At 43.5% G+C, this 27886-nt stretch overlaps 2 protein-coding genes across 3 annotated transcripts; one reads left to right on the forward strand and one right to left on the reverse strand.

Moving 5' to 3' along the window:
- Positions 1-214: 214 nt before the first annotated feature.
- Positions 215-3877, forward strand: ATF5 (activating transcription factor 5). Its single transcript, XM_061588271.1, has 3 exons — positions 215-376; positions 1520-1798; positions 2764-3877. The coding sequence occupies exons 2-3, from the start codon at positions 1621-1623 to the stop codon at positions 3405-3407; spliced, it is 822 nt and encodes a 273-aa protein (XP_061444255.1). The 5' UTR covers positions 215-376; positions 1520-1620; the 3' UTR covers positions 3408-3877.
- Positions 3878-3922: 45 nt separating this feature from the next.
- Positions 3923-27886, reverse strand: LIG1 (DNA ligase 1). 2 transcript variants are annotated; one of them, XM_061588243.1, is made up of 27 exons: positions 27754-27886; positions 25731-25887; positions 24723-24809; positions 23087-23243; positions 22659-22770; positions 21219-21329; positions 20379-20534; positions 19735-19852; positions 18130-18228; positions 17225-17281; positions 16958-17130; positions 16600-16766; positions 15783-15859; positions 15472-15563; positions 12678-12777; positions 11954-12039; positions 10269-10384; positions 10085-10180; positions 9843-9953; positions 9409-9480; positions 9107-9251; positions 8683-8765; positions 8154-8306; positions 7829-7882; positions 7334-7477; positions 4620-4712; positions 3923-4245 (listed from the first exon to the last, which is right to left on the reverse strand). In XM_061588243.1, exons 2-27 carry the CDS (start codon positions 25745-25747, stop codon positions 4171-4173), a joined length of 2751 nt encoding a protein of 916 aa, XP_061444227.1. In that variant the 5' UTR covers positions 25748-25887; positions 27754-27886; the 3' UTR covers positions 3923-4170. The 2 variants fall into 2 exon arrangements, with proteins under 2 accessions (XP_061444227.1, XP_061444228.1); XM_061588244.1 differs by lacking the exon at positions 27754-27886 and adding an exon at positions 27273-27639.

Genomic DNA, 27886 nt, shown 5'->3' on the forward strand with positions numbered 1-27886 from the left:
TCTGGAAAAGTGGAGCCAAAGCACCTTTATTTTTAAGAATCAACTCAGCCTTTTCTAGTACGAGGAAGAGAAGGGGGGTTAGGGAGAAATAAGGAGACTCCAATCACGTTCCCCTCAGGAGCATGCGTAATGGAGAGGAACCAGGACTGGTGGATGGATACGCGACGTGCCTGCGCTGCGGCTTAGAAGGCTAGTTCAATATAAGGGAGACTCCACCCAACTATGACTCATTCCTTTCTCGACACAGGCGCCGGTGAACGTTTAGACAGAGGGAGGCGACGCGTGGGCGAGATCGAGGAGATGGCTTTCTAGAGCTGCGCGGATCTTGAAGCGAACGAGCGTGTGTTGCACGCTGCAACAAAACCAGCAAAATGGAGTGAGTAGATTCTTGGGGTGTTTCAGCGGGTAGCTCCCACCTTTTACCTCCCTGCCTTCTCCGATCTTGGGAAATGGGTCAGTCGACCTGCCTCTTTCTACGGCCGAGGCCTATTTCTTTTCTTTTCTTGTGGTCCGGGGCTTGAGGATACAGAGTGAAAGGCAATGAATGGGGGCGTGTTTCTTCTACATACCGAGGTTTTCCTAACGACCAATCCTCCTCTGTATTAGTCTACTGTGTAGATTGAACACCAGCAACACCCCCATCCCAAAGCACACAGAAAGCTGCCCCCCATCTCCTTTTTGGGTTGGAGATCGTTGTTCTTCTGGGTTCTCTAGAGAAGGGAGCAGGTGCGTCATGCCAAACCCCAGTGGGAGAAGCAGGTGGTGTGCGAGTGTGTCTGGGCAGTGACATCTCCCCGCCTCCTTCTCCTCCCTGCTCATAATGTAGAAGGTGGTGGTGTTGGGGGAGATTTAATCTGCCTTTGCTCACGCCAAACCTCCTGGGAGATTTTCCACTGTTTGAAGGGCATCGTGCTTGTACAGGGCTGGCCCAAGATGGTTTGCTGCCTGAGGTGGAGCGGCCAGTAGCACCCCAGAAATGCCACTGGTACCTCTTCTGTCTCTGGCAGTAAAATACAATGACAACAAAAGGGATCAACAATATGCACCCTTTCATGGGACCCAAAATCAACTATCTATGTAGGTGGCTGGCCCTGAGTTTGTACTATGGATGCAGCATAGCAAAGACTATCCACATCATGGAACACTTCTCCCAATGGCGATGCTTGCAAGGAGCATGCAACCCCATCCCCCCCAGCCCTCTGGCCATCCTGAGGGGGACAGCTGGGATGGGAAGACCTAGAAGGTCTGTGGTGTAAGGGAGACCTACCCAGGCCACCTTCTAACACCATATGAAGGCCCGGTTTGCAGGTCCTGTCATCCACAGATTGCCTGCTCCGAAATCAGCTAATTCCTCTTGCTCTAACGGAACAAAAGGTTCCAGTATCTTTGACATGGGTAAGCTACAGCTGGCTTATAGGAGAAAGGCATCTGTCCCTTGTATTAGGTTCAGCACTGGCCTTGCCGAGATGGTAAACCGCATGTATTCCTGACTTGGCTCTGTGTTTGCCTCCTGCTTCAGGTCCCCTTTTGCCACCACCGCTATCCCTGCCTGCAGGAGCCGAGCCACTCCCTGCCTGCTGCATCCCAATCCTGCATCAACCCTGAGCAATCACCACTACGATGTCCCTGCTGGCGGCACTGACCCTGGACCTGGACCTGACCATGCTCCCAGCTAGCGCCATGTCCTGCAGGCCGGAGCTGCTCAAGCACCGGCTGCCCCACGCCGGTCATTGTGAGCTGCTAGCCGGACCTGTCGGTGAGGGCTTTGCCCTCACTGTGGAGCGCCCTATGCTGACAGGTGAGTAAGTTGAATGGGAGAAGAGAATACAAACTGGAATCCTAGGGCAGGGGAGAATGGAGGAATCTTTCACTAAGGATCATTGAGAAACTAGCACTGGCATGGATGTAGTTCCTGTTAAGCGTTGCTCATTAATGAAACTGCGGCAGCAGCATTATGAACAACCAAAGTATCAGCAAATCAAATATATTTGGGAGTGGGCAAAGCAATCCTGACTCCTGATCCTCTGAGCTGGAGAGCGTTGGGATAGGCAGAGGTGTCTCCCCTGGCAGGGAAACCCCATTGGCAAAGAGTACCCCAGTGCACCTGCCCATATAGCAGATACGTGGAAGCTACCACTGGGGTGTTTCAGGGAGGGGGTGGGGCTAGACATACTCATCTTGCTCCCATTCCATGACAGTAACAGGCTCAGTCTGGGCCGCTTTGCTGCACCAGGCTTAGAACTGGCAACAGTGAACAGGCATTCTTCCCCACCCCCTTCCCACCTTTAGCAGTGGGGAGGCAACAGTAGCTACATCACTTCATGAGACATTGACCCCAAGTTTCATAACATTCTTCTTCTTGACTGTTATCCCCATGATACCCCCACAGTGTATCAAGTGATTTCTTTTTAAAAAACATGAGTCGCGTGATTCTACAGGACAACTTGAAATCTGTAGGAATAGCTTCTGTTGTTTCAAAACCAATAAGCGAGAACTGGATAAAGCTTCCATTAGAGTGTCTTTCACTTGTCTTTTATTCTCCCCCCACTCCCCCACAACATAGTTTCTGGTTACCCCACATTTTGACTTTGTTTCTGTACTTATTCTGACACATGAACTTCATCAAAATATTCCATGTGTACTATTGAAAGAGTTCTGTCTACTCTCTGTTGTAAGAGAAAGCGATGTGGTCGGCTTTCTAGTCAAGTCTTGTAGATTCTTCTTTGCCTGTCTACTGCTGACTTTCTTCCTGCTTATCTATAGGCGATGGCTTCTCAGACTGGATGACGGAGCGCACAGACCTGGCCACGCTCCTGAGTGTGTCAGGGGAGCCCTTGCCGCTCTCACTACCCTCTCCTCCTGCTCCGGACCTGGAGGCCATGGCCTCACTGCTCAAGAAAGAGCTGGAGCAGATGGAGGATTATTTCTTGGAAGAGTCACTCTCACCAGACCAGGTAGCACCCAGCACCCCTCCCTCTGATGGGAATTTCCATTTTCCCTTTGGTGATGGCTTCCAGCCTCTGAACCACCACAGTACACCTGCTCCCCTGCAGACCTTGGATTCAAGCTGCTTGGAGTTGCTGGAGCTCTATGGCAGAGAAGGGCCTGCTGAGCTGCCCTTGCAGGGCAGCGAAGTACACATCCCAGTACAACGGCCACCTGTCCTAGCACCCAAGGGGGACCGGCGCCAAAAGAAGCGAGATCAGAACAAGACAGCAGCCTTGCGGTACCGTCAGCGCAAACGGGCTGAACATGAGGCGCTGGGAGATGAATGCCAGACGCTGGAGGCACGCAACCGTGAGCTGCGTGAGAAAGCAGAATCCATCGAGAGAGAAATCCAGTATGTCAAGGACCTTCTCATTGAGGTCTACAAGGCAAGAAGTCAGCGCCTGCGCACCACCCCCTAAGATGCACCTGAACCTCCCCTCCCCCCCAAAAACCCAAGAAGCAGCCAAGGGGATACCGGAAGTAGAGAAGAACAGATTGAGCATGTAGGAATAAAGTTTGGGAAGCATTGGGAATTAGGAGCCTCCATGACACTTCAGTAGTTAGGGCCTAGTAGATCAACTACAAGACAGATTCAGAGTTGTGGGGCTACTGAACTCTGCACAGGTCAGGGGGTAGAGTGGATTCCATTTGAAGGAAATGGGGACTGCTGTGGTAGGAAAGATTAGCCAGTTTTGGCAATAGTCTCAGGTTTTGGGGGGTAGGGTGTGACAGGGTAGTACCTCTTTTCTCTTTTCCCCTCAAAAAAATCAGGAAACAGAACAGTCTCAAGGCTGTGAGATGGCTTTTTTGTATGTACACTTCATAGCACTTATTCCTTGCACTATTTTTTTCTCAACTATGCGCTAATAAACATTTGCTTTAAACACTTGCCATGGGTCATGTGCGTGGAAGTCCAAAAAAGCAGCTCAAACCATACAGGCAGTAACCCCAAAATACCAAGATTTATTAACAGAGAGTCATCAACTCAAAACTTGCCTACAACTTGACAGGCAAAGGGAAGGCAGCAGGGCATTATCAGTACAAGCCTCAGCATATTCTCTACCCAAGTTCCGTAGGTGGGGTAGATTCATAAGACAAAAGTCTGAAGAGGGCATAGAGGCTCTAGCCTCAGTTCAAGATAGGTTGAGGAAAAATATTTTCACAATAAGATGAACAGGACCGTTAGTAGAAATCATCGCTTTTTTCAACCGACTGCTGATTCTGGATCTGCTGTTGCTTCCGGTACAACTCAGCCACCTGCAGCCAGAAATATATAAAATGGGAAGTTGTCCACATCCCATTGTATGGTTACTATGGTGAGCAGCAATCTGCTGCCTAGCCCTATCTACAGGTTACAATGTTCCTAAACCTATAGATCTCTGGAGAGAGTTGGTTCCTTAATGCCCTAAATTCAAAAGAAACAAGGCCAATCTCTTGCAGTTCTCAAATCTGCCAAGATGAACTGAAAAGGATCCCTTCAGTCCCTGCACCTCCCCTTTTAGCAAGTCTGCAAACAGTAAATATTAGAGCAGTATAGGAAGTGAGAGAACTGTACAGTCTGCAAACAGACCATGAATATTAGGCTCCTCAGCCCAATAATGCTATACATATGTATCCTGCCATCTCTGTACCTGGGTACTTGCAGTGGCCTCCTCTGGTTTCTTATCGTCCCTGATGTGTAGGAATCTGGGGAAGCGGAGAGAGATGCCCTTTTCTTCATCCACCTGCAGTAGAAGGACATGCTGGTCACAAAGCTGGGGTAGGATGTTGCAGTGCCCCATTTGCACAAGGCAATTTTTCCTGCCTAATGCTCGCTCCCACATGAACCTGATATCTGGAGCTGGAGCCAATTACAGAACTTTGTGATTTGGCTAGCAAGGGAAAAGTGACAGGTATAGGATGTATCCTTCATGCTTCCCCCGTTACTTTACTTTTCAATTTATTCATTTATTTATTGCAATGCAAGACATTTTTTAATTCTGAAGAGGAGAATTTGAATACATAGATCACTATAAGCACTATATTTCCCTGCCCAGAACTAGACCATGGTCTCTTGGGGCCAATCCAGACACTACAGTTCTGCAGATGTGGGGTGCTTTCTATCCATGTCCGCACTGCAGATAAAACACCTGAGGAAGACCATGCATAAAATGCTCCAGTAATACAGAACTGAAAAAATTGCTCAGGATTTCCAATTACAAGTTCTCTCTAAAGGTCATTGTCATGACCGATCTGATACATTGAAGCAACGGTAGTGTTCCAGTAACTAGTACAGTAGGGCCGTGCTTATACAGTGGGTTCTGTTCCGGACCCCCACTGTAAAGCAGAAATTGTTGTAAAGCAGAACCACATTGACTTTAATGTGGCGCATTGCGCCAAAATGCTGCAAAATTGGCCTTAAAAGAGGGGAGGAAAGCCGCCGCATTAGCGGAATGCCAGGAAGCGGAGTGCCGGGAAGTGGGGCCCTACTGTAGATGTCTCAGACATGTTGAAAAAATGTTTGCTTTTGTTAATCCATGGGGCATAATAAAATTTGCACCTTTTACATAACAAATAATTACATATTTACATATCATTACTGTATATTATATAATATGCAGTAGTATACAAACTGCATTTATACCATCATTTTTGCAGCACATACTGATTTGTTATGAATAAAACTTGCCATAAATTAAAACAGTCGTTGCAAATAGGCCAACCTTGTAAATAACTGCCAAACTTTTTTCAACAGCAATTCTCTGTTCTAAGCAGTAGATCTCAGAGGAGTTTAGCTAAGATGAATGCCAGTCTCCTGTAGGAGACTAACAAAGACAATGAGGGGGGTTCACCAGCAGCAATCCTAACTGTAGAAAACCAGCATAATTTACACTGATATGATTTATGCTGGCATATTCCAAACTCCGTTCAGAAAGAATTTGACTTCCACCACCTTTTGCTGGCTAAGTTCCACCTGGCTATTAGGTCATATGACCAAGCTGAACGGGATTTGACATGAGTCCTTGCCCCATCCCACCCTTGCCATAACCCCACCATGCCTTTTTAGGGGGACTTACACCAGCATAAATTACAGTAGCTTAAATTCTGTCAGCTGAGATGGAGTGAACGACTTAACACGGGCATATATAAAGCTCAGCTAAGGTGAGGGACTCAACATCAGCTTAGCACTTGCTCAGTGATAAAAGGCCAAGATATGTCAAATTCAAAATCATCCTGGCAGATCTTAGGTTTGGTTTGCGCTGCAAGCATGCTCCAGAAATCAGAATTTGGGTGGGACTTGGCATTGATGGCACCGGAAACAGCACTGAAGGTCTTTCAAGGTCAGCAGAGTTAAATACATTAAGTAATATTCCAGGCAACAGTAACTACCTTTAAATTCTCAAAACCATAGGGAAAATTTAAAGTGCTGAATTTCAGCCAGATCTCACTGTAATCCTCCTCTGGATAACCTACCTTTTTTCTAACCTGCACTTCTGCTGCCACAGAAACACATTAGTTTTTCACATAAGGCGATAAATGCACAAAGTAATTAACAATACATTCTGTACCTTAAATATATAACAAGTAAAATATACAAGCTGCTAATGCTATCGCATGTGTTTATTGTTTTAAATTTTTAAATTGTGTTTTAAATTGTTTTTTTAAAAGATGTATTTTAAATTGTATTTGTTTTTAGTTACTGTAAACTGCCCAGAGAGCTTCGGCTATGGGGCAGTATACAAGTATAATAAATAAATAAATAAATATTGCCAACAATACCACAAATACATAAAATAGGTATAGGAATATTTTTAAAATACAACATTTGTTACTTATTAACAATTGGTTCAAAATCCTAAGAGGAAATTCTTGTTTATACATAATCTGTGAAACAAGAGCCTGTGATCAAAATTAGTTGGCGTTTGATCACGTCTGGACAATAATGTTGTTTTTCACTAGTACATTTTTAGTTTGATACTATGCTTTACACAACTGTTTTCTTACGATTCTTTTTCCAGTGACAAAATCTAAATACTGCCTTTATAGCATGCTAAGTTTGTGTTTTCAAAGAACCTTGTACTCAAACTATTTCCTGAACAGTTGCAACCTATTTAGAACTCAATGTGTGTCTGTAATTAAGATGATATAGTATGAACAAACAAAAAAGATTCACCATTTCATTGATTTTATTTAAGGTATTTGTGCACTGCCCTTCATACAAAAATATCCCAGGTTGGGACTGTGCTCAAACTAAAGCAGGTAAGTGAAGTACATCCACCTAAGCCTGTCCTGCAGACAGCTTTGAGAATTTTAGTGTATGGCTCTCACACATACATCCCTCACCAATGGCCCATCATTCACTCACCAAACCACTTGCTGCTTTGTGGACAGGAGAAATGGATAAGTCAGCACACTTCACCTCCCAGACGTGCTGGGCCTCTAGCCAGTGGTCAGGCTCTGCTGTCCCACCCCAGCGGTAGTATGGCCGTGGCTGTGGAATCACATGGTCCTGCAACAGAGAGACAAGGATAAGTAGTATTTGTATGACAGACTAGTCCAGAGGAGTTAGCACAATGAGTGTCGCAACATGACACAATTTACCTCTGAGCCCTATTTACCGCTAACTAGATATCTCCTGGGCCTAGGAGCCAGAACACTGGCATTTCCCCCCATACAAATCAATAAGTAGTTGTCTAGAGCAGAAATTCAGATCCAAGGAGGTTGGACCCTTCTTTGCCACTCCTTACTCCACATACACAGATATTACTTGGAAAGGTATACTGGGATAATGTGCATTCTTCTGTTCCCAAAACATCAGGAAGACACCAAGGATACAGAAAGAGCAGAAAGAAGTTCCTACCTTGAGAGAGGTGTGGAGTTTTTCTAGGTCCTCATCTGTGAATCCAGTGCCAATCTGAGAACAGAAGCGGGTATGACTGTTTGAAATCAAATAGCAGTTTGGGAAGTATTACATTGCAGGGCTGGCCAGCACCTAAGTTGGACATGGTGTGGAAAGTGCAACACCCACCCGGTTTATTCCTCAGAAGTTAACCCTTGGTGGGAAAATCCATCAAGCCTACTTTTATGGGTCCTTATCAGGCCAGGAGCACTTGATGCCACATAGGCACCAATAAGACATGAGCCAAATGTTCTTAACAGTTGGGGTAACCCTGAGGATACCCTACCTTGCAAATGCTCTGGAACTCCTCGCTTTCCTCGTCATAGCAGGCCAGGAGGAAACCACCATATATGCCTGCACGTTTGCCCTTGCCCAGATAGGCACCAATCACCACCAGGTCCAGGGTGTCCCCAACACCTTCCAGATAATCTTTTTTAAGCTGGTATGGGAAACAGTTATTAAGTTGAGCAATTTATCTCCAGGCACGTGGGCTGAACCTGTACCTAAGGAGGAAATATTTGTCTGGGACTTTAAAGTTATGCAAATACTGATCTTGGATACGAGATATATAATGCTGCTTTTATCGCTTTTTTGTTTATGTTATAATATTGTTACCATCTAATATGGATATTATTCAAATTAAGAAGCAAGGAAGAAATCAAATAAATAAAATGCCCTCCTCTCTCCAACAAGAGCACAGCCAATTTGAGAAAGGAAGGGGCAGTAACTCAAATTTTGCCTCAGGTCAGTAGAGTTAAAGCAACACTTTCTTCTGTCAGGTAGCACTGCAAGCTGGACAGGGATTCTGTTCTCACCTTCAACCAGTTGTGGGATCTTTTTGCAATTTCGTATGTGGCATCCACTTCCAGTGTTTTCACCATTAGCCCCTCGCACGAGTCTGGGGGAGACAAACTATCCTTATTATCCCATCCTCCATGGCACATTTATTCATCCAGCTCCTTCAGGTAAGGAGCTTCAGGTAATGTACACGGTTCACCCTTTCTATCCTCACAATTTTGTGAAATAGGTTAGGCTGAAAGAGTGACGTGCCTAAGGTCACCCAGAGAGCTTCATAGCAGAACATGGAATTGAGCTTGGGTCTCTCAAATCTTAGGCCAATGCTCTGCCTTTGATTACACACTGGCTTTCATTCTGGGGCTCAGCAAGAGCCTGAGGTTTATAAGAAACAATACAGAATAGAGGAGAAATACAAGTGAGCTGCCACTGTTCCTGCAATACCTTTGATGGAGTGTTCCAGGAAGTCTGCTATCTCATCAGTGTTACTAGTGTCCATGGAGGTGGCAAAGAGGAACTGTCCTTCAGCCTCATTGAAGGAATCATGCAGTAAAGCCCGGCGCTGAGATAGGGGTTTCTGGACTAGAGACTGGAAAGATACATAGCTACATGTTTAAAAAGGCAGATACAGAATAGGTACTTCAAGGGGGAGAGGAAGGTTCAAAGTACGGAAGCAAGAAAACAAGCAATGTGGGTTGACTAAAAGCACCAAAGATTCATTCGCAGGAAAGAACTGACTGACTTACCTGTCCATTAAGGTAGAGCATGTCGAATGCATACACACAAACCTGCACTCGGATCTCTGTAGCATCTACATCCTGGAGAACAACAGTGGAGTCAGAGAAAAGGGAAAGTACATATTCCCACAGCAAAATTTTGCTTTGTTTTTTGATACATTTTTGCTTATTGGTTATGATCTTCCTCACATCTTTTGCACATCCCAACTAACAGCTGCTAGAAGAGTAACGTCCTTCCACATGTCCAACAATTTATTCATAGAAGGTACTCTTATTCCCAAAGCCACAACTCCCATCATGCATATCCCCCTTCCCCAGTCCAAAAGTAATCCATCTCATTCTTATTGCAGTGTGCACTAAGTGAAAGACAAGAGCAAACAAAGGTAATCCTATTAATAGCTTTCTACTAATAGTTTTCTAACAATCCAGCAGTGGCAACTTACCTTGCGCTTGCGGGTGGTCAGTACCTGGAATGGCTGGATCTGTTTGGAATCAGGATCCCAGGCTACGGCCTCCGCATCCAAGATGCACGACTGCACAGTGCTCTTTTTTACCTGAACAAGGGAGTGTATTTAGCTTAGCTTCTCCTTGTAGCCCCATTAGCTACAGAGATGTTCTTGTGTCAGCAAGGCAACACCACTTTTTCTTCCCTCCCTTCCCTCAACAGTTCTAAATGCTGCCTCACCTTGGGGATACGACTGACAATGTCAGGGTACTTGGTTGTGTTGTTCTCTTGATTCCGGCTGTAGATGTGCACTTCTCCATTCTCCAGAATGTGGATCTGTGAGAAAAGAAAGAGTCGAGCTTGAGCTCCAAGTTGAAAAGGGAACGGGGATCCCCCTTTTTGGCCTTACATAACACATCCTTACCTGTGCTCGCTCTCCATCATACTTGTATTCACAGGTGAAAGCTGCCTCTTCAAAGCGCTTTAACACCTCCCCAATTCCCTTGGTTGGGTGAGCCAGCATGGGCTTCAGGGGAATTCCTGTGGGGAAAAGTACACAAGGCTGAGACTTGCAGCAACAGCCAAATCACCAAGTCATTGGAAGGTAAAGTGATAGAGCTCCCAGTATGGAAAACTACAGGGTTCTGAACACACATGATGTTGATGCAAAACAAATAGGCAGGGAAGTTCAACATTTCCTTTCCAATTATTATATATTCTTTCTAATTTCAGCAGTTTGAGTTTTCTTGGTACAAAAGCTATTAATATGCTAATCTATAAATATATGTAGAATTGGTCATTAAGCATAACCATGTTATATCTGCATGCTTTACCCTGAAGCATGCACTTTCCTGTTTGCACAGTTTTGGCAAGGTGATGAGAGGAAGAATAAGTTAGATAAAGAAAGGATAGCCAATGTGTACAGTTAGAGGAAAGTGATTCCAAAACACTTGGTCATGCATGGCATGGAAGATTAATCTTTTACTTTAACCTTTAATAGGCAACACCTGTGCTTTAAAATATACACCAACAACCATCAGTGCTAGAAACTGGTTCATTTGTTTTCTTTAAATGAAAGTACATTATTTTTAGAAATCCATATTCTGCACTGATGACAGTTTTCAAGAGAAAACTGAGAGGACAAAAAATTCCAGTCAGAATGAACAAAAAAGGCTGAGCTAGCCAGAGAAGTGGCTATCAGAGTTGACGCAGGCTATCAGACTGGAACTGGGAAGGGCTTTCCCCCTTGCAGTGAATCACATCTCAGCTAAACAGAATAGCCCTGCCTAGCAGAGTGAGAGGAAGGAGCAACCCATCTGAGGATCCGCTTGTGATGCGTCCTTCCCTGGCTCTCCCTGTCAGGTTCCTACCTGCGCGTGGCTACTGCCTGTCACTAGGCACCACCAGGGACTCCACCAGTCCGGACCGCTCTCTCTTATGGTTTCCCTATCTGCTCTAGCACAGATCTCAACAGATCCCCCTGCTAAGCAACCACCAGTAACGTCCCAATACTAGTATTCCCAGAGACTCTGAATACTGGTATTGTTACTCTCTTCACCGCTGCCACCATTTGTTACAGTTCCCCTTCAGCCTTGGTCATTACCTTACCCTCCCTTCTGGTCTGTGAAACCCCAGCCAAGGATCAGGCCTTTGGTAAACCAAATTAAGTATTTATTAAAGATAACAAAGCTAACAAGATTAACAAGATTTCTTCTTAAGGCACAAAAGCATATGGTTTTACTCAATACTAATCTGAACTCCACCCCCCTCCTTCTTCACTCTCTCCTGGCAAACAACTCTCTCAAACCCCACCAAGCAATCCACTCTTTCTCTTCTCCCCACCTATTCCACTCTCACTCTTCCTTTTATACATTCAGCCATTTTAAACACTCAGCCAATCATCTCGCATTCTACTGCCCATTCACTCCCCCTCTTTCACTCCACTTACCATGTATCTTCTAAAACAACAACACTTACCATATATACATTAATATAGGAACATCACACCCCTCTCCACTGAAAAGAGAATAAATTAATTCTGGAAAAGAGGCATTAACTCTGCTTAAGCAATTCATTCAGTTTCCTCCACACAGAAAAATCTCTAGATACCTGGTGTGATCTTGCAGTGCTGAGGCAGATTCTCCACACCATGCTCCAGAAGGACAGGCACAATGGTATCGTAATTTGGCAGCTCACTGAAAACAAAATAAACCAGAAAGACTTAACACCCACCTCTGCTGAGGCCTTGAACTGCGAGTGGTTGGAAGACAGAGTTCCAAGCCCAACTCTTAGAGAAGTCTGAAACTGCTTGTAGCCCTAGACTACTGATTCAGAAGCCAGCACTATTTACATAGTGCTCCCCACGGCTACATCTGTCCTCTCTGGCACATATTTGCCCTTGCAGGAAGTTCTACTAGGATCCATGTTATGGGAAAGAAAGGCTAATCTGAGAAAACCCCAACAGTGCTTACCATACAAGAAGAGCAAAACAACACCTAAGGGAGACGTTTAGGCATCAGGTGAGGTGGGCTGAGTTTGAAATATTATTGTTGTGAGTGAACAAGCGGGAGGTAATGTCCGTGTCAGTGCCCAATCTTCCTTTCTTATTACACATGGCTATCCTCCCAATCACAGAAGTAATACCTTTTTTTTTTAATCTCAGAGGTTTAATTTGTCTGGGAAGGCCCACACAGACATGGCTGAGGACAAAAAGAACTGATACCTTTTGAGGCACCCATTTGCTGTCTGGGACTTTCATTTATTGCAGCCTCTGAAGAGACAGAGCTGGGGACAGATGGGAAAAAATGACCAGATCATTAAGCAGGTTACTCACCAGAAGGCCTGCTTAACAATCAAGGCTCTCTCATCCAACCAGGCTTTGCGCACTTCTGCAGACTTGCCCTTTCCAGCATCCAGAACTTCTGGTGGAAATTCTATAGAGGGGGAAAATAAATGAATGCCTAGTGACTTACATATAAACCATTAGGGTTCCTGTGGCTGGGATATGTATATTTTGTATGTTCATTTCACTGTGAAAAATACAGACTGTGGTAATAGACTCAGTGCTCTCTTAAAAGAAAAAAGCAAGTTCCTAGTAAGTTTGCTACATAGTAAGGAAATTCCAACGAATGGGCAGTATCTGGAAAGAGATCGGGAACCAAAGGGAGGCTGAGCAGGGCTCAAAGGTCCATATCATTCTGTCATGGCTACCACCAACCATTTCCCTTGTCTTCCTCCTATTCCTTTTGTGACTCAAGGCTTCAAATTTTGCATTCTTTAAAAATCTTAACTTTAGAAATAAGATTATACATATTTATTTGTATTTAATTCTGTCTAGTTGGAGAATACACAATACTCTGTGGATGGCATCAAATTTCTCACACACCCCTACATGAAACATCTAAGCTCCTTAAGCTAGGCTGCTATCCCAGGCATTCCCAACTACTGCACAGCTTGATCCCTGAAGCCTCCTCCAGCTGCATCCTAAACTCCAGCTGCATCCTAAACATCATAAAGTTTGATGAGAATGATAGTGAGATTGAACATATCAGTGACAAGAAAAGGAAAGCCTTCCAAATATGGCAAAAAGACGTTAACTGTGCTGCTAAGAAACAAATTATGCCAGTGCAAAGGCTGAGGTCCAAAGAAGAACTAGAGAACTTAAGAACGCCTGGTGGATAAAGAAAGCTCAAGAAATCCAGCATTTTCCAGATGCTCATGATGCACGGGGCTTTTTTAATGCCACAAAGGCCATCTACGGACCAACAAATTATGGTACAAATCCCTTACGTTCAATAGATGGTATCAAACTTCTAAAGGACAAAGAGTCTATTGCACTGCGTTGGAAAGAGCATTACCACAACCTCCTTAATCGTAACTCTATTGTGGCTGATGAGGTCTTCTCGCAAATCCCGCAACAACAAATTAGAGATGAGCTTGCAGTATCCCCTAATTTGGATGAAGTCAGTAAAGCCATTAAACAAATGAAGAATAACAAAGCTAGTGGACCTGATGGGATTCCTGCTGAAGTCTTTAAAGAAGGTGGGCCTGAACTTACACAACTTCATAAGCTCATCGAAAAAATCTAGATGAGGGAGGAGATCCTGGAAGATTTTAGGGATGCCCTCTTTTCAAGAAGGGTGATAGAACAGATTGTGGGAACTACCGAGGCATCTCTTTTCTAGCTACCACAGGTAAAATCCTTGCAAGGATCCTCACAAATCGCCTCCTACCTATCTCAGAAGACATCCTCCCTGAATCCCAAAATGGTTTCTGCCCTTCCAGGGGGACAGTGGACATGATCTTCACTGCACGACAGCGCCCTAATAAATTTGTGAATATTTTGCGACTCCTCCATGACAACATGACAGCAACAATTTTGGATAACAATGGCTCTCAAAGTGATCCATTCAAAGTGGGATCAGGCGTCAAAACAGGGATGTGTCATTGCTCCAACCTTATTTGCTATTTTCATCGCCATGATTCTACACCTTGTTGAGGGGAAACTTCCCACTGGTGTGGAAATCACGTATCGAACAGATGGAAAGCTTTTTAATCTCAGCAGGCTGAAAGCAAAAAGTAAGGTAATTACAACCTGTCATAGAACTTCAATATGCCGATGATAATGTAGTCTCTGCACATTCAGAGGAAGATCTTCAAACTATCCTAAATGTCTTTCCAGAAGCATATGAAAAGCTTGGCCTCTCGCTTAACATAAAAAAACCCCAAAGTGCTTCATCAGCAAGTGCAAACCAATCCCTCTGTAGCACCATCAATCCAGCTTAATGGTGCGACGCTGGAGAATGTCGATCATTTGTCTTATCTTGGCAGCAATCTCTCTGTAAAAGCTGACATCGATGCTGAAATTCAGCATCGTCTGCGCTCTGCGAGTGCCGTATTCTCCCGAATGAAGTGTAGAGTGTTCGAGGATCGGGATATTTGCAGGGAGACCAAAATGATTATTTACAAAGCCATTGTACTACCGACCTTACTGTACGCCTGTGAAACATGGACCATCTATAAACGTTACTCCCAACTTCTTGAAAGACTCCACCAACGCTGCCTCCGGAAAATTTTGCAAATTACTTGGGAAAATAGGCGGACTAATGTTAGCGTATTGGAGGAAGCAAAGACCACCAGTGTTGAAACAATGATCCTCCAACATCAACTTCGCAGGACCAGCCATGTTGTTCAAATGCCTGATCACTGTCTTCCAAAGCAGCTACTTTACTCCCAACTTAAGGATGGAAAACGGAATATCGGTGGACAGCAAAAGAGGTTTAAAGATGTTCTCAAAGCTAATCTAAAAAAATGTAACATAAGCATCGAAAACTGGGAAGCCTTGGCCCATGAGTGTCCCAGTTGGAGGTCAGCCATTATCAAAGGTGCTATGCACTTTGAAGAAGCACAAGTACAAGAAGAAAGGGACAATCAAGCTAAGCAAAAGGCACGTCAAGCAAATCCTCATCGTGCCCATCTTCCATCTGGAAACCTATGTCCTCACTGTGGGAGGCTGTGTGGATCCCGAAGGCCTCCACAGTCACTTACGGACCCACCGTTAAAGACCTTACCCTGGAAGACAATCTTACTTGGCCATGAGTGATCGCCAATGAATGAATGAAACTCACTTTGTCCTGGAGGAGTGAGTGATGCTGACTGGGCTAATGCTGACAGGACAGACTGCTCTGCTAACCCAATCCGCAGTTTTCCTTCCAGTGACCTGCAATGCAAAAAAAAAAAAAAAAGTGTGTGGATTGGAAAACAAAAGTGTTGTGCGTCAGCAATAAACCAATGGGCAAGGTAGGAGTGGGGGAAATAACTATTAAAGTATGGTTTTAGGAAGGTTTTGGGTAATGGACTGATACAGGGATGCTGTGTGGAGATGCTGATGTAAGTGTATAGAGAGGAGCCACGCCACAGGGTGGCATATCACACTCACCGAGCAACATAGCGAGCCTCTGAGTGGCGACAAGCAACAAACAAAGCCTTGATAATGTCAATCTTCTTGTTCATGGACTGAAAGGGACAGAAATGGGAGTGGGTGCTGAGATTCACCCAGAGGGAACAGCAGCCTAGCACATGATTCAGAAACTCTTTGTAGTGCTATATAATGGAATACAGTGGAATCCCCCTCCCTCTCCAGTATTGGAAGCATCAGCTGTTACTTGCTTTAGATGTACTGTGAGGACTTATATTTTTGCCCAGGCTTTCGGTGACCTGTAAGGTTAGACCCTGTTATTTCTAAAGACTATACTTTCTTGGAAAATATCACATCAGACATGTTGACCAAGTACACACTAACACTGTCTGTCATCAGAGGATAAACTGTTTAGGCCAGGCCTAGGGAACTAGATCTGGCCAGTCAGCCAGATCGTTACTTCCCCCACCCCATGGGCCAAATTTGACAGGTTCGTGGTCAATCACCTGACATCACAATGTTGTCAGCTGAGCCTTTTTTCCCTGCACACTTTGAACTCAAACTATGTGGGGAAATGCACAGCCCACAAAGCTCCTTTCAAAGTGCACCACAAGACCTGTCAATCAGCATAGCCCACCAACATGCCATTGCAAACCTCTTTGGGCTGAGGTATGGCTTGGCCAAAATGGCCTGGCAGGCGTGATTAAACCCGTGGCCCAGAAGTTCGCAACCCCTCCTTTGGGCTTACCTGACCTCAGCCTTGCCATATCCCCAGACAGCCCAATGCCACTCTTAACTCTGTTCCCTGACCATCCATGCCCACTCACCCATTACTTACAGAGCTTCCCATCATGCGCCCAATTGCTTGAAGTTTGCCAAACACAGTAGCAGCACCAAGCTTGGGTGGGGCAAACATGGTGCCCTGTGTGGTGCGGCTACTCTCAGCAACCAAACCCAGGTCTCCTTTCTCTGCCGCTTCTACCTTGATCTGGTCCAACTGACGACCTACAGAGCAAGGAAGGATCAAGTGGTCATGAACTTAATGATTTATCTCAATCACTAATCTCCTATGAATTCCTGACAGTCTCATCTTTCAGGTAAGGCTTATTATACAAGTGTGAGCAGCTTGCTGTCCTTTTGGTGGTGAATGCCTGGTGGTATCTTAATTAGTAATAACTGTAATCAGACAAACCCACCTGTAGCCTGAGCTAGAGCTTTCATGAGGATGGTTTTGCCGATACCCAGCTCAAGGCCCTCGTATGCTGGGCCTAACCGATTGAGACAGAGGTAGACACAGGGCAGCAAATCTTCTGGAGAGAGGGCAATCACGGAGCGGAACAGATTGCTCAGGGTTTCTATAATTTTCAGTCTGGAAAAAAGAGATCAGAAGAGCGTAAGAGGAACTTGAGGTCAGATTAAATGCTATCCCCATCCATTCCATGGATTCTAGTAAGTGACCTTACCGGGCAGACTCCTCCTCAATCCGCTCAAAGGTACGGGCCACAGCCAGGTATGGTACTCTGTCAGAATAAGGACATGACAATGATTCAGAGCCATGAAGCTAAACCATAAAGATCTGCTAACAGAGCCATCTGCCACTTCCTTGTTTTTCTTACATTACCTGGTTCTGGGAAATGAGTGTGATCATAGAGTAAGGATGTTGGAAAGTTTTAAAAGGCCAACCTTTTAACTCACACACCCCAGAGCATGGAGCGCCAAAAGAAATGCTTAGGTGGCCAGTGATTCAAACAAGTGAACCAAGATGCATTGTAGAAGAAAGCCACTTCCTTCCTCCATCCAAAGCGAAGCACCTGAACATGGAGCAACTAACCAATAACACAGTGCAAAGCCTCAAGTGGTAGATTTTTTAAATATAGTTTTAGTAGTGCCTATGATAGATCATTGTGAATTCTAAACAAGAATGCAGCTTATAATAAACAAGATCAGGGTTTCAACAGGGCAGGGGGCGGGGCGAGAGATGTCCACATGCTGGAAGTAACACAGACCTGAAATGAGGAATCTTAGAGCAGGAATTGCACTCAGTAGTTAATTCAGTAATTTTCAACATAGGATTCTATGATCAAGCATAATTGAGGTTGACATGAAAACAGGCAATACAAACAGGATGATAAATCTTTGGTCCTCCAGATGTTGCTGGACTACAACTCCCATAATCTTTGACTATAGGCCATGCTGGCTGGGGTTGATGGGGGTTGGGAGACTAACAACAGCTGGATCGTCTTATCACTTCTGATCTATGCCTTTTGGTTCTTGGATGATAAAGGGTGTGTGAAGGTAGACTATAAAAGCAAGGGTTGAGTGCAACAACCTTCTGTCACAAAAAATCTTCCACCCCAGCAGCACTTACCTATGGCCAGGGCCCCAACAAGCATCGTTTAAAGGATGATAGTTATCCTTTGCAGGGTTGTAATCTGCAGGGTCAAGTGTAAGAGATGGCTTGGCAGAACTATAAAAGCGGGAAAGAGGCATGTAGTTAGACTGCAACTGTTATGTATATTATGTTTGTAAGTTCGTTTGAGTTCATTTTTGAAAAAACAGCTTTTCATATACATTCAGGCAGCCTGGCAAAAAAAAAAAATTACAAGTCTATAACTTTTTTAAAAATTAGACCACCTGCACACACATACCCACATAGGTTATTTGCAGCAAATGTACAGTTGAGGGGTGGTGATGGAAAGAATCCAGTTACCTTGTTTACAAGAACTTCCCAACTTTTCACCTGGAGCGGTAATTTTTTGTTCAACACATGCAAGTGGCTATTTATAAGCCTCTCCTAGGGACAGACTGAGAGGGTTATATCCAATGCTAGCCCTGTTCAGAACAGACCCATTGAAAATAATGGACATGACTAACTTAGGTTCATTAGTTGGATATAATCCATAGGCTACAAAAGGGTTCAAAGAAGATAACCCTTATTTAGACACATTAGTAGATAAAAAAACAATATAATCAGAACCATTCTAGATCCCGCATGTGGTTTGAAACCAGAGGGTGTGAAATCCACTAAAGCCTTGAGGAATACTGGTGATCCCAACTGCCACCAGAAAGGCAGCAAATCTATGGGACTGGGTAGCCCCCTTTGGCCTATATTAACACATACTATTGCACTCCTATTCTCTAACTGATTTCAGAAATAGAAGTAGCATGGCTCTTCTCTCTTTACTCTCTACCTAGTCTGGGTTTGGAGTTACTAGCTTTTTCTTATAGCCAGCATTGAACTAGTCACGGCTCTAGGGACAGCCTTCATAGCCGTGGAAGCGAACAAAGATGATGACTAAGGCTGCAATCCAGTACATGTCTAAGAAGTAAGCTCCACTGTGCTCAATGGGACTTACTCCTAGGTCAGTGTGTATTAGATTGCAGCCTAAGTTAATTTAGTGAGTGAATGAATGAACCAACAGTGACCACAACCAGTAATTCAGTTTCCTAGGACAAGGAGACTCTGAAGGCAGATGGCTGTGCCAATAATGCTTTGTTCATGCAGGAGAGAAGATGGCTAAACATGAAGAGTAATGGTGATAGGACTGCTTAATTGGGAATAAGCAGAACCTAGGGCAATTTGTCTACACAAACAGTAGAGAAATTGTCTACCAGCCCTAAACTTCCTATCACCAATGTTACAGCTGTTGCACTAGAAACAAGATGTGTGGTTGTGGGGCTTCCAGACAGCCCAAAGCAGCAGTATTTGAATTTATCATATCTACAGCTTCCGTCTGTGGACAAAATACTTTACAGTTCTTTCTCTCCCATTGGGCCGCTATCACTACCTTTGGTTTTCCCTTCAAACTCTCCTGATTGGGCAAAAACTAGCTTGCACCCAGAGTGATTGGCAATTGTCTGGATCCCTTGCATGCTACTTGCTTTCAAGAAAATTCTGCAGTCCTAACCTGGTGGTAACATAACAGAAACATGGAACACCCCCCACCTCCCTTAAATGGCAGCAATCATTTACCAGCCAGCTGTGGTAATAGCATGGCTATTAGCTTCTTTATGGCTCTTTGGTGCAGGCATGTTTTCTCCCATCACAGGTGCTTGTTTTTTCTCTATCTTTACAGAGGCCTTCCGAGGAGCTATAAGGGGTGAAAGAGACAAAAGTGGCACTTTCTCGATAAGGATAAAACTACAACTACTTTGGAATACTGATAAATGTATTTATTATTTGATTTATATCCTGCCCTTCCTTCCAGTAGCAGCCCAGGAATTTATGGAAATACTACAAATTCAAAGACATTGGGAGCAAATCTAAGACTCTGAAAGTATTCTGGAGTAAACCAGACTCCTAGACCCTGTTTCAGGTATCAATGGTGGGGTTTCAGGATCATCTCTTGGGCCCATAGGACTCAACCACACCGTGAACAAGCCTCCTGGCACTTGTTCTCTTGACATAGAAGGCATCCTTCCTTCCACACAGCAAAGTCATTTGCCAATCCTTTTCAAATATCCTTTTGCAACCATTCTGACTAAAAATATTTTTTAAAATTCCTTTATCAGGAATCCAAAACTCTCATAGACATGTTCCCATACAACATTTTCGGGAAGGATCTTTTGAATGCACACATTCATGCACAAATGGCAGTGCATTTATCACATGCTTACCAAAAAAATTAGAGATGGGCTTGCTGGATGGTTTAGAGGGTGCTAGTGCTATCTCTTCCCTTGCATCTCTCTTTGTTTTTTTCTCTACCAGTTTTGAATTCTCATCTTTCACTTCTTCTGCCTCCATGGGCTTCTCATCTGGCTCCCCTTCTGAGCCTACAAGAGAAGGAGAAGAAAAGGTCTAACATAATTCAAAGAAAATTCAGCCTGGATCTCTTTTACACAAGACAGTCCCAATCACACCAGTTTTGCTTTTGACTCCTCCAGACACAGCCAATAAAGAAATATGCAGGGACTCATCTGATGAAAGAAGTATATAGGGAACAATGTTTGAGCCTGCAAGGTCCAAAGAACTGGAGGCAGTCTATAAAAGGTTTGATGAAGAGGAGCAGCCTTATATATATATATGGTGTATAGACAGCTTCATACATTACATTTTTAGCAGTTATATATTACAAACCGAATCTGTGTACTTATAAAAATGGTAAGGTGTGAAATGGTACAATGAATAGTGTACAAGACAGACATATGCTTGAGACTCTTTGTATGTTTACTCAGAAGTAAGTCCCATTTAATTCAGTTGGGCTTACTCCCAAATAAATGTGCACAGGATTGAAGCTTAAAATCAATTTCTCATAGACCGATCACACACCTTATCCTGGCTCTCAGGACTGCCTTTCTAGAAAGGCAGCACACATTTACTTCAGAAGAAAGGCATTTCCACCCACCTCTACCAATTCTCTCACATTTCCAGCTCACACTCATCATGCCATTACTCTCTCACCACTGAGCACTTCAGCCTTTCTTCATCCTTACAAGAAGAAATCAGAAAGCACTCACCCTCTCCATCCTTGTCATCTCCCTTCCATTTTTTGGTACAAGGGTCCTCCTGCAAGGTATCGTGGCTGTTGTCTTCTTCCTCTGCTTTACGTTTAGGGAGCTGCTTGCGGGCTGAAGGCAGAGAGAAATCTTACTGACTGAAAAACTGGTACCATATTTTTTTAAAACATTAGGAGACTTTTGCTTGCACCAGCAGGGAATTAAAAGGTCAGGGAAACAACATCCGCTGTATTTAATAAAGTTCAGGACCTATGGATTCTTTCTATGCCACTGTCTAGTGATAATGCTACACAGTGGACTGTACGCATCAGGAGGAAATGTTTCCAAAAGGGTTAAGATGGTAGGCTGCTGCATGGGAACAAGGGAAGAGCTAGTGCAACATTTTAGAGAACACTGTGATAGAAGCCTTGCTTCTAGTTTTTCTTGGCCTGGATTCACAATCTAAAAATTATTTGCATTTCCCTACAGGCTAGCAGTGAAAACTACTTCTCCAGGTTCTGGAGCCCAACCAATCCACTATGTGTATTCTGAACTCCAAGTTGTCTTTCTGTTCACAGTCAAATCTGTCCAGTAATTCCAATTAATGGATATCTGTGTTGATGATTAAGCTATTATATTACTTTAAAGCATGTGTGGGGAATCGTTGGCCCTCCAGGTGTTGAACCAAAACTGCCATCAGCCTCAAGAAGTATAGCTGATGGGATGATGGAAGTTGTAGCTCAGCAACATCTGGAGGCCCAAAGATTCCCCACACCCACTTTAAAGCAAAGTGTGCAAGAATCTTTTCAACACATTGTGATTTTGACGTGCTCTGCTGCATCAGAAGAAACTAATGCAGGTTGTGGCCCAATTACCATTGCTGCTTTAACTTTTCAAATGTACAAGACATGGGGGAAATGAGGAAATTTAAATATGGGATGGACATGGAGGCCAATTGTCTTTTCAACACAATGAAAAGAACAAGCAATGATGTCAGTTATTAAGATAATACCCTAAATAGTGAAATCCCAAGCATGTTTATTTAGAAGCAAGTCTCTCTAACTTCAAAGGGACTTAATCCCCCATAAGTGTGTTTAGGATTGCAGCACTACCCACATACCCAGCTTAATTGCACTTAACAAGAGTGTGTTTCTTTATTGGTTTTCCTCCCTTCTGCCTGCTCTACTACCTTTCTGTAAAAAGAAAAAGGAAAAAAAGTGCACCTCCTGGCACAGAGGGATGCTTCATGGATCCTGTGTGTATGTGTGTCTCCACATTCACACCATGCACTTGTTCAAAATAGTGGAACAAAATAATTTCAAAACAAAAGCCACTACAGGTGTCTATAGCAGATATGTCAAAGACAGAAGTCAGGCCAATATTCCACTGTCAGGTGTAGGAAAAGACAAAGTTACAAATTTTTCTGGCTGCTCTTGATGACCAAGTGGTTGGGTAACTTACCAGTTCTGCGCCGGGGCATGCTGGTGGGTGAGGGCAAATTAGTTGCAGCTGGGCTGGTGCTTGAGGAGATGATCTCTGCAGGGATATTTTCCTCAGGAGTGCAATCAGATGCCTAAAAAGGCAGAGTTACAAAGTGAAAAAGGTGTAGATTCAAGGAAAAACACCAAATCAAAGTGTTGAGTTCTTGGGGCTGGACAGGACAAGAAAACTATATGAGAGTCAGCTTAATGTTGAAATGAAAGCAGCACTACAATCTTTTATGCATAGTCCCGAACCACAGCACTTAATTACAATAAGTTGCTGAGAAGCGAAATTACATCAGAGATGCAAGAAGAAAACCTGTACTGTAAATTTCAAAGATGGGTTGATGTCCACATGAACCATCTGCATGTTATTCAAAAATTTGAACATGACTGGAAAAAACCTACCTGCTTGTTATCATCTGCCTCTGTATCCTGTCCTCTTGGTTTCCCAAAATCCTTTTCATTGTTAAGGACCTGGGTGGCTTTTGGGGCTTCAGAATTCACTGGTGAATCTGCACGGAGTGGTGTACCATTTACCAGTGGTTCCGAATCTAATAGTTTCCTGAAAAGAGACAGATCGCTTAGCAACAGAGCAATTGGACCATTATCTTCCTTATTTTTATTACATTTATATTCCACCTTTTCTCCAAAGAGCTGGATGTGCCAAACATGGCTCTTCCCTGTTTTATGCTCACAACAGCCCTATAAGATAGTTTAGGCTGAGAGACAATGACTGGTCCAAGATCATCAAGTGGGTATTTGGCTGAGTGGGTATTTGAATCTGGGTCTCCCCAGTCCTACTCCCTACACCACTACACCACATTGTTTTTTCTGTGTATACACAAGACCATCACCCATCTCTAATGTAGACTTTTTGGGCTGGATTGAATCTAAAGTCTAATCTAGTCTATGTGCCATCAACAGGCAGCAGGAGCAAATGTCAAGTCCCAGCACAGAGATGTAGGTAGTAATTCCAGTTCAGGCACAGACAATTTTTTCCAAGGAATTAGTAAATAAATCAGTGAAAAAGTAAACAGTCAACAGGCATTTGATCTTATTGCTCAATAATCTCTGAAACATGTTAATAATAACAATAAATCCTTATACTATAAACAACTATAAAGCCTCTCTTTCCATATTCTCCTTTTCTCTTCCACACTACTTGGACTAACCTGTCTTACCTAACTGAGAGTGCAATCCTATGTATGTCTACTCAGAGAAGTAAGCCTTATGAGTGGCCACATGTTTACAGGAGTGAAGGTTGATTCTCCTAACTGACAGATTCTAACTGCCATGGAATGCTCCTGCCCATCTCATGATACAGTTCCTTACCAATATTCTAAACTAGGTTATTACATTTCTCCTCAGTGTCAAAATGATGTATGTCTCCACTTTTTAACATATCTGTACAACTCATGGCATATTTCAAACAATTCTTTTTCTTCTTTAACTAGATAATTGTGATTCTGGATTGCTAACCAGTACATTTAGTTTTTCCTCACGCTTCATTTTAGCTGTTAAAAGTCTGTTATCCTGAGTTCTGCTCAGTGCTTTGGATGAGTTTTTTTTGTATGTATTCAATTTCTTCTGAAATATCTTTGTGACACTGGAGATATTTTTCTTATTCCAACTGTTTCCTGATACCATCAATTGCTCTGATTGGAAAACACAATATAATGTGTTGTGTGTTCATGCTCACAACTGAACATCTGCCCACCATGTCTTTCACAGAGAAAGCTTTCTAGCATGGAGCTACCTCAATCAGTGTTGTGTCTCCAATAGCAGCTCTCTGATGCTTTTAGTAGAGAAAAAGATAAAATAAAAATTCCTTAAAAGGGGATCAGAGAGTGATTCTGACCACAGTAGGCAGAGGGCATGGGTATTCCATTCATCACATCAGCAGATGTCATTTTGCATATGCAGAATATGGTATCCTGTGAAGAGTTAGCATCCTGAGTTTCAGCCTGCATTAAAAAAAGCAAGGACAGAATAGCATTCACAGTTTTGTAAGTACACCAGTACACACTCCAAGGTCACTTACCTTTTGGGGGTAAGTTCCTCTTGCAGGTGATTCTTCTCTGTCGTCTCTTTTCCAGGCTTCATTCGTGCCAGGGGCTGGAAGAATGATCTGCCCACATACAAATAAACGTGGTTATACGTGTTCTCTTCCTTTATTCATGGCTGCAGATTTCACTGCAGTTCTAGGAAGAACAGGCCTGAAAATATCAATGCTTCTAGCAGTTCAAAAAGCTACTGGTTCCTCCAATACCCCAAAGAGTTACAAGTTATTACATCTTAGACAGAAAGAGTCAGTATGGCAATAGTACTGCAGCTTCTCCGCTCGAGAGATGAACATGCTGCAGAATTGAAAAGAACTGCTTGGAAGCATAAAATTGTTTTACAAGAACACTTTTTGTATTTATCATATCAAGTAGAAACAGTGTTCTTGTAAAACAATTTTATGCTTCCAAGCAGTTCTTTTCAATTCTGCAGCATGTTCATCTCTCAAGAGCGTTATTTAATATTGTAAATATTAACATCCTCCATGGTGCAGAGAGGTAAGCGGCGGTAACGCAGCCGAAGCTCTGCTCACGGCCAGAATTCGATTCCAATGGAAGGAGGAAGTCAAATCTCCGGTAAAAGGGGGCGAGGTCCACTCAGCCTTCCATCCATGAGTACCGGGCATATGCTGGGGGGTAAAGAAAGGCCGGGAAAGGAACTGGCAATCCCACCCCATATAAACGGTCTGCCTAGTAAATGTCGCAAGACGTCACCCTGAGAGTCGGAAACGACTCGAACTATAAGTGCGGGGACACCTTTACCTTTTACCTTTATTGTAAATATTTAATAAGGTACCTTCATTTAAAATATTTTTAGAAAATATTGTAATGGTAAAACTAAAAGCCCTTTGTTCTAAATAACTGTAACACCATTACATAAGCACACATTTTCCCAGCTTGTCAATGTCCATGTTTTGGGAATCAGAAAAAAAAAATCTTCCAAAGTTCCATACCTATTAAGACCTTCCAAATCTCATGTGGATGCTTACCTTATCGTGCTTTGCATTGTGAAGCTTTGGAAAAGGGTAGTACTTAACCTACTGTCAGTGTAACAGCTCAGCTAGCCACTTCCACAAAGCAAAGAGAGCACAAGTGGGGTTCATGGAATACAGTACCGGTTAGATCCTAGTCTCTCACAGGCCACAGCTGATGGAAAATGAAAAGGAAGCAGGTGAGCAATCAAGTCATGTAACAGTTGAGCCTGAACTACTTCCAGAAGCACTGCAAGACCTCATATGGGTTAATTTTAAAGTTCAGACAAATACAAGGTAATTTTAATCCATCAAGATACAGTACTTTATATTTCTTGAAGTGTTGATAACCATTTCAAGTCCTTGAGATATGAGTTAGAAATTGAAATAAATAAACAAGGCATGATAGTGCAGCATAGTAAGGAGAGACACAAGACAGACAGACATGGATTCACAAATATTCACAGATAATATCCTTGTGCTGAGAAGGAAATTGAAAACCTAAATATGAATAGCTAGTTTCAATACACAACTGTCTGGTTCACAAGCCAGTCTCTCCTCAGTAGCAATATCTACCTGGACCACATATCAATGCATAGGGAAAGGTGTTTATTTCTAACAAAAAATATAATTGCCACTTATACATCCACCCTTCCCAACATACACATGATCTTATAAGCGTATGCTGCATTAAATCAGGAATGACTACTGGCAGATTATTTTATATCCACAATCACTAACATGGATGAGAACCATTTCACAAAACTCTGCATGAAGCACCCACCATTTTTTTCTTTTGTGCAATCCGTCTGTAAATTCCTCATAGTTCTATATATACCATAGCACAAGATACAAGGGGATGGCACCTTACAGATATTTGTGGGTGAAATTAATAATGCTTTTAAAATGTTGAAATGTGTGCTGTAGCACTGGATAGTGGGAGAATGCAACCTTCTGAAGTCAGCCTTTTTTTCTTTTTAAAGAAAAGATATGTGAAGTGACAGGGACAGTGAGGAAGGTGGGTTAGCGGCACTACTTTTTCAGGATCTAGATAAGCATCCTTGCATGTAAGTTGCATAGCAGGGAAGTGGTCAATCTCTTAAGACTAAACAACATACAAAACAAGCTATGTATAATGTCATGTGCAAGGGGGAGGACTTAGGATGCTCATCATTACAGATGTCACCTGATAGAAAAGGGGACAGAGTTCCTGTGCCTTTAATGAATATGGAAAAGCAGGAGCAGCTTTTTCTCATCAATGCATGTCAAACTGCATCTGCCCAAATTGCCTTTTCTTCCTAACTTTTTAAGGGGCAGGAACCTCAGCTTTCTTTGCAACTCAGCACCCAAGTCATCACTACCCAAACAGTGTCCACAACACTCATGTACCCATAGTCTTACCTAGTTTCCACTGTTATCTTCTAAAAGACCAGAAAAACAGAATTCAGGATGTGGCTATGCAAGGACAGCTTTGTTTCTCACTGTCTAGGATGCCTCGAACTACCAGGAACAGGTTGGGACCTCGTCATAATAGTATCCTGGCTGCACCCCTTTACTTACCTATATGTAAACAAATGTTGCCACTCGCTCGTTTTTGGCGTGGCGTGGCGAGTAAAGCGCTGCTCTTGGAGACGCTACTGCGCTTGTAGTGGTGAACAGACAGATAACAAACCGTTTGACTATTAAAAAAACACACCATCAACTGAGAGGAGGAGGTTAAAAATAAAGGCCGTTCGTCTTATTAGCCAATTCCAACTTGGAAAGGGGAGGCGGACAGGAGAAGGCCAAAAGCAATAACATTCGAGAGCCTCTTGTTTGTGTGAGAAGAAGGGGCAGGTGAACCATCAAGAACAGGTGAGGTTGGAAGGAAGGATTGCTACGTTCCCGCCATTCACCTCTTCCTCCGCCTACTGAGAAGGGCAGAGGGTTCTTTGCCTCGCGCTCCATACTGGATGGGATTGTTCCCGCCATAATTGTTCCCCTCACCCACTCCCTCCCGCGTCGCGAAGGTTCCTTTCAGCAGTCCCTGCCCGAGAATTACCTGCACAAGCCTCAAATGTCTCTTCCCTTTTTGCAACCCTTTTCTTTTTCGCGCGAAAACCCAACCCAGGTTTCTGACAGAGCGAACGACGAGTCCTTGACGTCACACACTCGACAACTACAAGCACGCTGGG

The sequence above is a fragment of the Rhineura floridana genome, chromosome 11 (genome assembly GCF_030035675.1).
Source record: "Rhineura floridana isolate rRhiFlo1 chromosome 11, rRhiFlo1.hap2, whole genome shotgun sequence".
NCBI lineage: Eukaryota > Metazoa > Chordata > Lepidosauria > Squamata > Rhineuridae > Rhineura > Rhineura floridana.

Coding starts and splice junctions, on each gene's coding strand:
- ATF5 (XM_061588271.1), top strand. CDS start 1,621: ATGTCCCTGCTGGCGGCACTGACCCTGGACCTGGACCTGACCATGCTC. Junction 1,799..2,763: donor GGAGCGCCCTATGCTGACAG/GTGAGTAAGTTG, acceptor GCTTATCTATAG/GCGATGGCTTCTCAGACTGG.
- LIG1 (XM_061588243.1), bottom strand. Junction 9,954..10,084: donor TTGTCAGTCGTATCCCCAAG/GTGAGGCAGCAT, acceptor TCCCTTGTTCAG/GTAAAAAAGAGCACTGTGCA. Junction 8,307..8,682: donor GATCCCACAACTGGTTGAAG/GTGAGAACAGAA, acceptor TTCCCATACCAG/CTTAAAAAAGATTATCTGGA.